Source organism: Limanda limanda, chromosome 5 (assembly GCF_963576545.1).
Source record: "Limanda limanda chromosome 5, fLimLim1.1, whole genome shotgun sequence".
Taxonomy (NCBI): Eukaryota; Metazoa; Chordata; class Actinopteri; order Pleuronectiformes; family Pleuronectidae; genus Limanda; species Limanda limanda.
Window position 1 is genome coordinate 11,131,702 of NC_083640.1, and position 12,343 is coordinate 11,144,044.

General features: G+C 42.9%; 2 protein-coding genes across 2 annotated transcripts; one reads left to right on the plus strand and one right to left on the minus strand.

Moving 5' to 3' along the window:
- Nucleotides 1-704: 704 nt before the first annotated feature.
- On the minus strand, nucleotides 705-5,936 carry arrdc3a (arrestin domain containing 3a). Its single transcript, XM_061070884.1, has 9 exons — nucleotides 5,776-5,936; nucleotides 5,366-5,672; nucleotides 3,073-3,154; nucleotides 2,827-2,974; nucleotides 2,390-2,492; nucleotides 1,953-2,209; nucleotides 1,287-1,443; nucleotides 1,062-1,204; nucleotides 705-944 (listed from the first exon to the last, which is right to left on the minus strand). Exons 2-9 carry the CDS (start codon nucleotides 5,643-5,645, stop codon nucleotides 876-878), a joined length of 1,239 nt encoding a protein of 412 aa, XP_060926867.1. The 5' UTR covers nucleotides 5,646-5,672; nucleotides 5,776-5,936; the 3' UTR covers nucleotides 705-875.
- Nucleotides 5,937-7,928: 1,992 nt separating this feature from the next.
- On the plus strand, nucleotides 7,929-12,304 carry arsk (arylsulfatase family, member K). Its single transcript, XM_061071586.1, has 8 exons — nucleotides 7,929-8,124; nucleotides 8,337-8,466; nucleotides 8,562-8,721; nucleotides 9,675-9,957; nucleotides 10,062-10,233; nucleotides 11,241-11,465; nucleotides 11,676-11,891; nucleotides 11,985-12,304. The coding sequence occupies exons 1-8, from the start codon at nucleotides 8,017-8,019 to the stop codon at nucleotides 12,257-12,259; spliced, it is 1,569 nt and encodes a 522-aa protein (XP_060927569.1). The 5' UTR covers nucleotides 7,929-8,016; the 3' UTR covers nucleotides 12,260-12,304.
- Nucleotides 12,305-12,343: the final 39 nt, after the last annotated feature.

A 12,343-nucleotide genomic window follows, 5' to 3' on the forward strand; every position in this document is an offset into this window, starting at 1 on the left:
ATAAGGAGAGAAAGAAAAATTCTTAAACAGCTTAAAACAAATTCAGTGCATTGTTCTTGACTTTTTCAGTCTTTTTCATTAAGTTTCTTCTTTCAAAAAGTAAAATCCTGTTCTCAGCGTTGCTCAAAGTTAAGCAGAAGAAAGTCTTAAAACGTTTTTAGTCTGGCGCATAACAAGGCTTAAACCAAACTATTAGTGATTTTTTTTTTTCAATTCTCATCATTAAACGAAGCCACACAACTCAAGTAAAGAATAAAATGTGCAAAACAAAATCCCAAAATGAGGCAAGGGGACCTTAGTCTTTGCTCTGGTGATGACTGCTGCCGCTGAAAACGTTCATTCATACAGACTGGTGGTGGTTAGAACGTTGTTGTTGTTGTTGTTGTTTGTCTCTCTTCATCCCATTTTCTGTGATTCAGCTGTAGTCTGGACATGATCAGTCCTGCCCTTTGTGTTGAGGAGCCATGTCCATATGTGCCATGAGTGCATAAGAATCAAGGGAGAAAGAGAAGCTTGGCGGGCTGAGCCTTGGGTGGGGATTCTTCCTTCCCATCGTCAACGCTGTCGCCAGGACTCTCGCTGCTAGTGGGGTCATTATTTTTCTCATCTGTACACACCCCACCCTCAGCGGCATGAGACAGGAAGGAAGCGACACCCCAAACTTGTAACTCCTGTTTCTTTCACTGAGGGTAGGCAGAAACAGTGGGTATTTGTCCAAGATTTCGTCAGTTGGTTGGTTGGATACTTTGTTTTTCTCCTGATGTCAACAGCGTAGGGTTAACATCGTCGTTGGAGAGAACTAAACAAAGCCAAGCCTAGAAAACAGGTTTCTGTGAGTTCCTGAAAATCGATCAGGAGAATTTCAGGAACACCCTTCAGCGTGATGGACAAGCATCGAGCCTGCGCTCCTCCGTGCGGCTGACGTGATCTGGGTTTGGATCAATCTGGAGGGGAGAAGGGAACAGAATATGATGCTTTATGGAAACAAATAACTGATCTAATTCAGTCTGTAACAGAAAGATTAATACATAAAGTTTTGCTTTATGGTATTTGCCATTTACCTCAGAGTACAGAGGAGGAGGTTGGAAGCGGAACTCGTGGATATAGGCGAAGAGTGGTCCATCCAGATCCTCACGGGCTGCTGGGACGTCTAAACTGCTCTGCCTCTGCTCTTCTGTCGCAATTTCTGCATAGCTAGGAGGAGCTGCAGTGGGGAAGAGCAATGTTGTGTGTCAATGGAAATCATATTAAAAATATTTGATTCAGAACCGTGGGCTGTAACCTACCTTCTGGTCTCTCAGGCAGGCCCATGCCCAGCCAGCTCATGCTGCACTGGCTGCTCACACTGGAAGTGCGGGAACCGAAGGAGTGGAGAGGGATGGTTCCGATGACCAGGGGCAGGTTCAGGGACAGGTTGATCGCTCCGGGTATGTCCACATATACCTGAGCATGAAAATGACCACACCAGGTTAGAATACGCTTTAGGCTTGAACATTCACCATAAAGTTAACCCGATACTACACTAGCCTGGGCTTAATGGGTTGTGCAGCAGTTCAACAAGATGTGGGTCAATGTCTTACAGTCGGTTGGTTATGCAAGGTAGAGAGCTTGCCTGGCGCCTGTCTGTTCTCAAGGTAAGGAGGTCATAAGCGCCTTCAAGGCAGGTGTTACCACAGATATTCTGGGCTAATGCTCTTAGCAGCATGTGGAGATAACACCTGGTGCAATTGGTGGTTGGCCGGTGCTAGCTGAGTCAGCCTGGTTGTTTACCAGAAGAGATACTGGCTTACCAGGAAGTATTGATTAAGTACGATAATGGCGCTGAGTAATGGAGGTAACAAAAGAAAACCAATTCAAGCCTCTAGGCCAGTAATCTCTTGATCAAGGTGAGAGGCCAACAAACAACAAAAAGAAAGGACAATTGAACTCAAACACAATAGAGCTGTGCTCACCATGAGCGAGTACTCCACTCGGATGATGCTGCAGTCCAGGATGGAGGGCGACACAGGCGGGATCTTCAGCATCTTGCCGCTCCAGGTCTCTGTTTTGCCCGAGGACAAAGACTCTCCCCGCAGGTTGGCCACCAGCTGCTTGACTTCCTTCATCTTCCCTTTGGCATAGAAGGTCTGGGTCTGGTAGATGGCTGCCTTTGGCACCACCATGCGGGACGAGCAGTTCTCGATCTCTGCAAAGATCTGGATCGACTCTCCTACGGGAGGCGAATAGGAGAGGTTAACCGAAGTTCCTCGGCGTTTTAAAATCAGCAGGAATTTGCTTTATCTAGTGTGTATCTACAAATCAATGAATGAAGTGTAATGCTTTCATTCAGTCATCTGGTCAATAAATTATTAACAATCAGTGGCATTAATGATCAATGACATATTCTCACCTGGGGTGTATCCCTTCCTTTCAATTTTGGCACTTAGGGAAATAGGACCTGAGGTGCAGAACCAGCAGCAAAGTGTCTTGTCTTTTGTGCCGGCCTGTGGTGACTGAAAGAGAAAAAATAGAATCATTATTACATGTAGAATTTTCTCCAACAAACGCCACAGAAAAAAAGTATATATAAAATGATAATTTATATGATATTAGAGACTATATTTTTCTTTCGATTGATTTATCAGTCAAGCCTCTTCCACTTTAAGACTCATTCAAGATTCCTCCTTCCAGCACTCACACTGCTGACATGTTCTTTCCAATGATTCCCTATAATTAGGAAATTCATCCAGATTAAGTCGCACTAAAGTCATATTCTCCTCTTTCAACGATGCGTCCACCAGCTGAAAGGCAAATTCAAAACCAAGCATATGCTTTCTAAGCGCTTACCAGCAATAGTGGAGTGTTGATGTCAATGTGCTCAAAGACCGTAAATTCCTTCTTGGTCTTCATGGGCAGGAGCCACGGTCTGTGAAGTTCTGCCTTTACCCAGTAGCGCACGCTGCCGTGTTTCCCTTCGAAAGAGGTAGCCAGAGGTCTGCAGGAAAACAAAGGAAGGCGGAAAAGCAGAGTTAAGTATCGAGAGCTTATTGTTGTACATTTTCAGGATAATGTGCAATATAAAGAGACCCTTACGTCTGTGGAAGCTCGAGGCTGAATGCATACTCATGTCTTCCTGAAGGGATAGTGGTGAGCCCTTCCTCCGAGTTGTCATCGTCTGAAAAACAAGGAGGACAATATTCCAAACACATGTATACCATACCTGTGTAAAATGCTCTACGAAGGCATCTGAAAGTCATACCAAAGAAAACAAAAAAACACAGGGTGGGGGAGAAGAAAAGAGAATAAACGGATTTTACTACAGTATATCGGTCTGTGGAAAAACCAAGGCAACCGAAATTTAGAGCAAACCAAAGAGGCTGAATGTGTGGGAAAAGACGGTGCTTTTGTGCCAACAAAGACGGCCACTGTGGTAGGTTATGAGGAATCTGTAAATCAGGATAGAGGGAAAATCTAGGCTAAAGGATCAAATTCAAATCTGTCTCATTAACAACTTCTTTTTGCAATCAAACAAGATGCTCTCCTGTCTTCCAAAGAGGACACTGTTGAAGCTGCTCGTAAAATGTTCAAAAATAATTTGTTTAAATTCTAACATGATGATGAGTGCAGTGTGAAGAGCAGGGGCCGGGTGTGTGCTCCTGCCAGCTCAGCACTCCTCCCTTCCCCCGAGCAGCAGCTCCAGCAGCAGCAGTGTGGTAAACAAGTGCAGAGCTGTCAGTCAAGCCGCAGACTCCAGCAGGAGGAGACCGGCCTGAACCGGTGCGAGCAGCTTCCCACAGCCTCTCTGCTCTCATTACGCATTCACTGTGCGCCGCCGCAGTCACTACTATGAGCCGGCTGCTGCTGGAGCTGCTGCTGCTGGAGCTGCATCCACTCAGCACTACACTGCATGCAAACGTTTCAACATGAGGAACTACTATTTATGATATGATTCGTATTCTAATTGTTGAATGCCACATCAATTGTTGCTAATGGAAAAATAATACCCTCCTCCTCAACAATTTAGATGTCCCTAAAAATCTGCACTTTAATGAAATAACAAGAAAGATCTGTGTCGATATTTCTTGTGTCCTTCTGGTTCCACTTGTGCCTCTTGTAAATGTGTGTATATGTGCACCTCTATATCCACTTTTCATAATATCCCCTTTATTTGTTCTAGTCAAAATGTCTTCCTTGCACAGTATGTATATTCATGTCCAAACTGGTTCTTGTGTGTATGATTAAACTAAACAAACTATTGTCTCAATAGAAACGATACATCACAAATGTAAACCTAATCCGGCTGAGTAAACTGCTTATCTTTAACAAAACGAGTTACAGTATCCCTGCTGAATTTCAAGCAACTGAATACCACAAACTATTGGCCCAATCATTCTGTGATAAGTGTTAATGGGTTGTATGTGGATGAAAACACAATGAGCTAATTATTTAAAAAAAAGATTTGCATATGCAAGCACAGCTGCTTATGATGCGATTTTTAGAGTAAAAATGCATTGGTTGAAATGAATATTTAATGGTAGATTAACAGTGACGCCTCTAATAGAGTTTTAAGTGCTTTTCTTGCATGCATCAGCTTGTAACATTTTGCAGGTTCTTACTGCATAAAAAAAACAATGTATTACCATCAAAAAGATATTACTTTATATGAAAAAGCAACCAAACAATACAAAGATTATTAGATTTTAAGAGTATATACTGGCAATATCTTTAAAGTGTAGTATTAAGCTTTTCTAATGAGTTTTTTTTAATCCCAAACTTGCTGAATTTTCTGCCTCTCTCCGCATGAGAGTGATGTCATTCGGCCACACATGAGCACCTCAGCCAATGACAGGCGGCCAGGGGCGGGGCCTGCGCGTTACCACCGCCCCCTCGCTGGTCCAGTTTTCTGAACAGGATTGAACCGCTTTGAACAATGGGTGGAAACTTCACAAAGCTACAAAGAAACGCTCGATATGACGCGGTTCTGCGGCGAATTTTTGCAACAAAGCCGCATGTGTGTAATCGTGAGATATCGGTCCGTCTATCGGTGTGTCGAAAATTGACGGAAATGGTCGTTTTCCACTTGAAAAACGGTGAAAAACAAGTGGGAGCACAGCTGCTGTCATTCATTCTGACACCTGGACACAAACCAGTGACGATGGAGAATTAGCCAGCAAATGTCTCCCAGTAGGAACGTTTCAGCACCAGTACTAGTTGCCTTCGATGGCCCTCGTCTTAAACCCGAATTATATCTTTGATATTTTACAAAATTCAGGGCAACAGCATCCTCCAGTGAACCCGACCTCCATCCAGCACAAAGAGCATCTCCCAGTCACTTCCCACAAAACAGGTTTTAAAATGGAATCAAATGAGAAAAACACCATCTTACCTCTTTCGTGCCCGATCAAGATGTCCTTGTGATTCAGGTACTCCACTTCTTCTGTGTAGTTCTGCGTGTAGGCAGTGTTGGAGCCTGCGTTCCTCGACTCGGTCCAGCGAACTTTTGCAAATCCCTTGGCGTGGATCTTGAGGGACTTGACTCGGATCTCTCCGGTGACTTCGATGACCACCCGGCCCGAGACGCAGTCCCCGCTGGAGAACACGGGCACGTTGCTGTCATGGAGACAGTCGTAGCTCACCGTGAAGCTCTTCACCTTCCCTAGCACCATGGTGGAGGCAGAGAGACAGGGAGCCCACTGCGGAAGTTTCAAAAAAAAAAAAAAAAGGAGTCTATGAAAAACAACTCATAAGTAAAAAAAGATGGGCGCAGTGTGTCCTTCTCGGGTGAAAGACACTGACCGGGATGTCTGCCCCTGCGGGACACGCAGCGGCGATCAGTGGCCTCTGTGCGGGCAGCTCATTGAGATGTGTGAAGGCTGAATAACAGCAACGGATGCTGTCATCGTCCGCCTCTCCTGCTCGACGGTCTCCAGTCAAAGACAAGGAAACCCCCGTCGCTCCGCTCACTTTAAGCGACGGGCTGTGTGAAAAACAACCTTGGGCGCATGCGCAGGCCGCCACTGCCCCCTCCTTCCGCCTTCTGGACGAGGCAGAGCAGGAGAGTGGCTCACAGCCAGATGACAAGTTTGGTCAAACAGCTGCACAAAGAAATGTTCGCAACGATGTTTTTTTTTAAATATACATATAGGTGACTCGCTACAGGTAATCTGTTATATTACAAATACACGATTGCACCCACCCAGCAGGAATCCACTTATTCCCACTCTTCTCTCAGCCATTCTGGGGAATATGTTGGGTGACTGCACTGGAAACAAATAAGAAAACACATCCATACTGTCTGTTTTACAAAAGGAACAGCCGTTCATATGAATGCACCATTGCATGATTTTCTTATACAATTCCTAGTTTGATGTCTAGACTCATTAATCTGTGTTATAATCCACACACACACACAGGGTCTCCCATACATCCAGTACAAACTGCACATCCCACTGCAGATCAGCAGCAAACTGCAGAGCTGCATGTTGCATTGAGGCTTTCAGCACAGGCATGTTGGATAATATGTGGGTTTATGGGTAAAGAGAGTAGAGCAGACCTTCAGGAAGGCGTCCCACATATACTGTTTTGGGATTAAGATTAAAATGATCCATGCACATAGGGGGTGGGGGTCTCTCATTGTGTTCAACTCAGTTTAAGAGGAAAAACAATTCAGTTGAAGCTCAGAACGCCACCTGGTGGACTCCAAGCCATACTGCTGAGCAGATATCACCTGTTGAACACCAGACTGTAATGTACAGTACATTGACTGTGTGACACAGCTGCTCTCAGGTCCCTGAATCTGTTCATTGGTGTTTTCTCCCTGAAACAGGTATTAGAAACGAGTGTTTTGTAAATGTTAATTTTAGAAAACTGAAATTTAAATTGAATATACATTATTTCATTTGTGTTATTCATCCACTCATTGACTTGTTTCATTTGGCATGTCATTTCTTAGTGTCAGGGTTGGATGCAGGTCTGTGTATAACATCCCTTTCAGTTGTGTCATAGAGGACAAGGCCCAGTACGTCACCTGGTCTAATGCCATTCATCTGCAACATTGGCCAAAGAAGCAGGTGTATACTATCTGCCACCAAACCCTATCTGGTGGCATATGATTAAAAGATAATCACAAAAATAGTTGCATATTAGTGAATCTGCATATTATCTGATTGTGTATGAAAGCTTTTCAGTGATTTAAAATTCACTTAATTTAGATTGGTTGGATTTTCTGGGAGTAAAAAATCAATGCTTAGCTAATGTGGATGATTCAGGGTCATGTAAAAACAACCATCTAATACTAAAAAACAATGTTAAAAAACAAACAACATAACAATAATAGAAACCACAGCTCATATATGACCATAGTATGTGCATCCTAACCATTCAGCTATCAGGTCACCACCTAACCAAATTCATTTATGATCATATAAAGCTTCAAAGTAACAGGACCTGAGCACAGAACATCACCACAACTTAATTTAGTAAAAGTATATGTTATTCAATTGATAATACAAGTTACGGAAGCAAAACAATGTTCAGTAGTAAAACAAAAGAGTCCTTAAATTAGAGCAGGAGGTGCCCAGTTCACTTCTGTGCGATACTAATACACTAATAGTGCACATCTCTGATAATGACAATGCCAACTCATCAAAATTGTGTAACCTTTTAAAATAAAAAGATGAATGCTTCCCCCTAGAGGCTATTGTGTGCTATTGCTCGTTAAACCAGAAATTGATTAATTCGATCTACAAAGCCTTTATTTGCCCTCCGTGATGAATATTTGGGACGATTGTTTGCAGTGATGGTGAGTGTTGAATAATTACGTTCATAAATTTAGTCTACTCTGAAAAACGGAACATTTAAACATCATTATTATTGCCGGACTTAGTTTGAATAGAATACTCTTATTTTGAAAGTGCGACCTGGATGTACATCAGACTGGGCAGACCTGACATACGGAGAGCGACTTGTTTTAAAGTTTGCTCTGATGAATCTCATCCACTTCAACAGGAAACCGCCTGTAGGAGGTGAACCGTCGCTATGAACGTGTTAGCAGTGGCTCTGAGTTTCCTGGTTCTAATTGACGGTCAAAGCTTTTGCCAAAATGGAACCAGACCTAACATTGTGATGGTGATGAGTGATGCATTTGTAAGTATGAGTTAAGTTCCACCACAGAGCTTTATTGCTGCACAACAGTTACTGCAGTTTGTGTTTATTTATAAGGCAGCAGCAGTAAAAGAGAGCAGGGCTCTGACTTTAGGTTAAGCAGCACGCATACTTCATATTTTTTTACATTGACTGATTGATTATCTGTTTTGTATTGGCTTGCGGTTTAAATGTCAGTTTTCCTCTTTCTTAAGGATGGGCGATTGACCTTTGACCCTGGCAGCAAAGTTGTACAGCTGCCCTATGTAAACTACCTCAGGGAGCTTGGCTCGACTTTCCTCAATGCCTACACCAATTCTCCCATCTGCTGCCCCTCAAGAGCAGGTAAGTGGCAAGATTTACCGACAAAAAAACACACACACAGGAGGATTTCCCCTTTTAAAATGCAAGAAAACAGATATTGTGGTAATTGTTGTCAGCGATGTGGAGCGGTCAGTTTGCCCACCTCACGCAGTCCTGGAACAACTTCAAGTGCCTGGATGCAAATGCTACCTCGTGGATGGATGAACTGCAGGCGAAGGGATATCTCACCAAGGCGATGGGCAAGCTGGACTATACCTCAGGGAGTCATTCTGTCAGGTAGGCAGATGAGGAGGAGAGTGCTGCCATAATTAATAACATCATGACATCTTTAAGTATCATTCTTATAGTCTTCATTTTAACAACCACTCTGACAAAGCTTAAATATGACAGCTACACAGATGTTTCTTCCTTCTCTTTCTTTCCTCTTCTGATCAAGGTTTCCTCCTGTTTAAAGGTCCAGTGTGTAAGATGGAAGGGATCTATTGGCATAAATTTAATTAAAATTTAAAATGATCTTAGTGAGGTTTTCACTAGTGTGTTTCATGTAAATTGTTTTCTTTACCCTAAAATGGGCCCGTGGGTCCTCTCAAGGGAGGCTACCATGTTTTTTACAGTCGTCCAAACTGGACAAACTAAACACCTTTTTGAGTTTTCATGACAACTGAAGGCAACCACAGGTTCTGTTTCCTGTTTAGAAGGGGAGGGAGAGATAAGGAGTATTCAGCTGCAACATGACACTTCACCACTTTATGTCACTAAATTCTACACACTAGACCTTTAAAGGGAGTTGCCAAAGTGCTTACTCGTCGTGGAAACTGTTGGGTTTCTCTAACATTCTAAGGTCCAAACCTAACTATGTTAGGCGCCTTAAGATAATGTATGTTGCGATTGGGCACTATTCAAATAAAATTGAATAGAATTGACGAGTGTCTGTAAAGTAGAAACTGTATCCATGATTAGTGCGGTTCCAGGAAAGAAAACACCATCACTAACTTTGACTTATTCACAGAACAAAGATTAATCTAACACACAGACACCATACAAAAACATTGTCAGCAACTTATTGTGTGAGTAATAAGCAAAAACAGACTTTTCATGTGGGCAGCTATTTTTCCAGAACAGCGTGAATCATTCTTTTTTCCCCCCTCACATTTCCTGTCCACTTCCCGTTCTTGTGCCTCTCTCCGCATCATCTTGGTTTTCCTGTGTGTTTGTGCAACTGCCCGCAGTAATCGAGTTGAGGCCTGGACACGAGATGTCCATTTCCTCCTGCGCCAAGAGGGCCGGCCGGTTACACAACTTGTTGGGAACATGTCCACAGTGAGGATTATGAGAAAAGACTGGAAAAACACAGACAAGGCTGCGCAGTGGATCCACCAAACAGCTGCAGCCTCGCACCAGCCTTTTGCTCTTTACCTTGGCCTCAATTTACCTCACCCTTACCAAACCCAATCCCTGGGGCCCACTGCAGGAGGATCCACCTTCCGTTCCTCTCCGTACTGGCTCAAAAAGGCATGCTTTATTTACACCCCCTGTATTAATGCTTCCTGTGTTGTTTCAGTATCACATAGTATCGTTTAGTAGCGAAATCCTAGTTCCTTGTTTTACGTACACAGGTGTCGTCTGACCTCATCACCGTTCCCAAATGGCTGCCTACCGCTGCCATGCACCCTGTTGATTTCTACTCCACCTTCACCAAAAACTGCACTGGCGACTTCACCGAGGACGAAGTCAAAAGCATTCGGGCCTTCTATTATGCCATGTGTGCTGAAGCCGATGCCATGCTGGGTTAGTCGGCAGTTATTTGTGGATAAGACTTTGGGGGGGATATCTCATGAAACATACCAAACCTGCAAGTTGCAATTTCCTTTCTTGTTCAGGTTGTCAAATCCAAACATGTACAGCAGAAAAAAGTAGGAGTCACTCTCCTACAGGAGCCCAACATGGACAAAAGCATGTATGAAAGTAAAGTAGACTTAGTGACTACGTGACAGCATTTCACTGAATTTCTTTGAATAGATAAAGGTTAAAACTAGTAAACTTTTTATGGGCACTGCAATAGTAGAATTTAGGGAAGCTTGATTTCCTCTGTGCCACAATGACAGGGACCAACCCTGTATTTATATAATCAAGCAAATCCCCATTCTACCTACAGCACAGTCTCCTCTGTTCTCTTAATTGCTCTACTATGCCCATATTCATTACCTCCGCCAAGGAGATTATGTTTTCTCCCCTATCTGTTTGTTTGTTTGTTTGTTTGTGTGCATGATTACACAAATACAACCTGAAAGATTACCATGAAACTTGGTGGAAAGATGCTGTATTGGTCAGGGAAGAACCCATTACAATTTTGGTGCAAATCCAGATCAGGTGGCTGATCCAGGAGTGTTTATTTCACTTTCTTTAACTTGTTATAGGGCATTTTCTGACATTTTCACTGAATTCTTCAGGAGTGATTCATGAATTGTAATTAGAAGAAATCAGGCACATTAAGGGAAATTAGGTATTGGATCTACTGAGTGCCATTGTATATATAATTTATTCAATCATTAATTTCTGACAGTATATGACAGGTCTCATTTCTGACTCTTTCTGGAAGTTTGTTACCGTGTTAAAATATTAAAAGTAAAATATTTGATATTTTCTCCTTAGAGTACATCTCTAGAGTTGAATCTGCCACTAGATCTTGTTTACCAGCATTTTACTCTTTGCTACGGTTTTAATAATGTATTTTTACTGAATTTATCTGTAACTCTGTGCTTATTCTGTCTCTCCCACACACTCTGTCTCACCAGGTCATGTGATATCAGCCCTGAGAGAAACTGGGCTGCTCAACAACACTGTTGTGATCTTTACGGCTGACCATGGAGAGCTGGCCATGGAGCACCGGCAGTTTTATAAGATGTCGATGTACGAGGGCAGTTCCCACGTCCCCCTGCTGATCATGGGGCCTGGCCTGATGTCTGGCCTGCAGATCAACCAGCTTGTGTCTTTGGTTGATCTCTATCCCACTGTGCTGGGTAAGAAAGTCGACAGAAGACAGAATTAAAATGTTGATTAAAGATTATAAATCATTGAAGTGTCAATCCAGGATAAAAGCGCTTATCGTTGTCAAGACCTAAAGGGGTTTAAAGTGTCTGCTCGACGTCTGTAAAAACACAAAATGAAAGCACTAGTAGATTTAGATTTTATTAATTTAACTTGACCTAACACACTTGTGTATTTTTCAGACATTGCTGGTATTTCACCTGGAGGTAACCTCAGTGGACACTCCCTCCTTCCTCTGCTGTCCAAGTCTAGTGGTTTATTCAAAAAGCAACGTCCAGACTGGGTTCTGAGTGAATATCATGGCTGTAATGTCAATGCCTCCACATACATGCTGAGAAGTGGTAGATGGAAATACATCACCTATTCAGATGGCCTGAGCGTCCCTCCCCAGCTTTTTGGTGAGTTCCTAGCGTTCACAATTCAGTCACTATATGCTTTTCATTCAAACAACTATAACTTAGATGTTTCTGCTACTCGTTTCTCTTTTGCAGACCTTTCACTGGACAAGGAAGAGCTGCACAATGTGGTTCACAAATTCCCTGAGGTGAAGGTTTATCTGGACAAGCTACTCCGCGGCATCGTGGATTACCCAGAAGTCTCCTCGGCTGTCCATCTCTATAATATCAAATCATTTGGGGCCTGGCGAGATGATCTTGGAGGAAACTACAGCCAGGTCATCGCTACTCTCAGATGGCATGTCGACTGGCAGAAAGATGTGTTAGCCAATGAGAGAGCTATTGACAGCTGGATTTCTGGCTTATCATGATTAGTAACTTTAACACTGTTATTTTATGAGCTGCACTTTTATTTTTCAATCAATAAATATTTTATTACATTTTGTTTTTTTTTG

What these genes read in the sequence shown, in the direction of transcription:
- arrdc3a (XM_061070884.1), bottom strand. Translation starts at nt 5,645, where the DNA reads ATGGTGCTAGGGAAGGTGAAGAGCTTCACGGTGAGCTACGACTGTCTC. An exon ending in CCTGCCTGAGAGACCAGAAG is followed by an intron (nt 1,205 to 1,286) that starts GTAGGTTACAGC and finishes TCCCCACTGCAG; the next exon opens with CTCCTCCTAGCTATGCAGAA. An exon ending in CTCCTCCTCTGTACTCTGAG is followed by an intron (nt 945 to 1,061) that starts GTAAATGGCAAA and finishes TCTCCCCTCCAG; the next exon opens with ATTGATCCAAACCCAGATCA.
- arsk (XM_061071586.1), top strand. Translation starts at nt 8,017, where the DNA reads ATGAACGTGTTAGCAGTGGCTCTGAGTTTCCTGGTTCTAATTGACGGT. An exon ending in TGGTGATGAGTGATGCATTT is followed by an intron (nt 8,125 to 8,336) that starts GTAAGTATGAGT and finishes CTCTTTCTTAAG; the next exon opens with GATGGGCGATTGACCTTTGA. An exon ending in CGTCCCTCCCCAGCTTTTTG is followed by an intron (nt 11,892 to 11,984) that starts GTGAGTTCCTAG and finishes TCTCTTTTGCAG; the next exon opens with ACCTTTCACTGGACAAGGAA.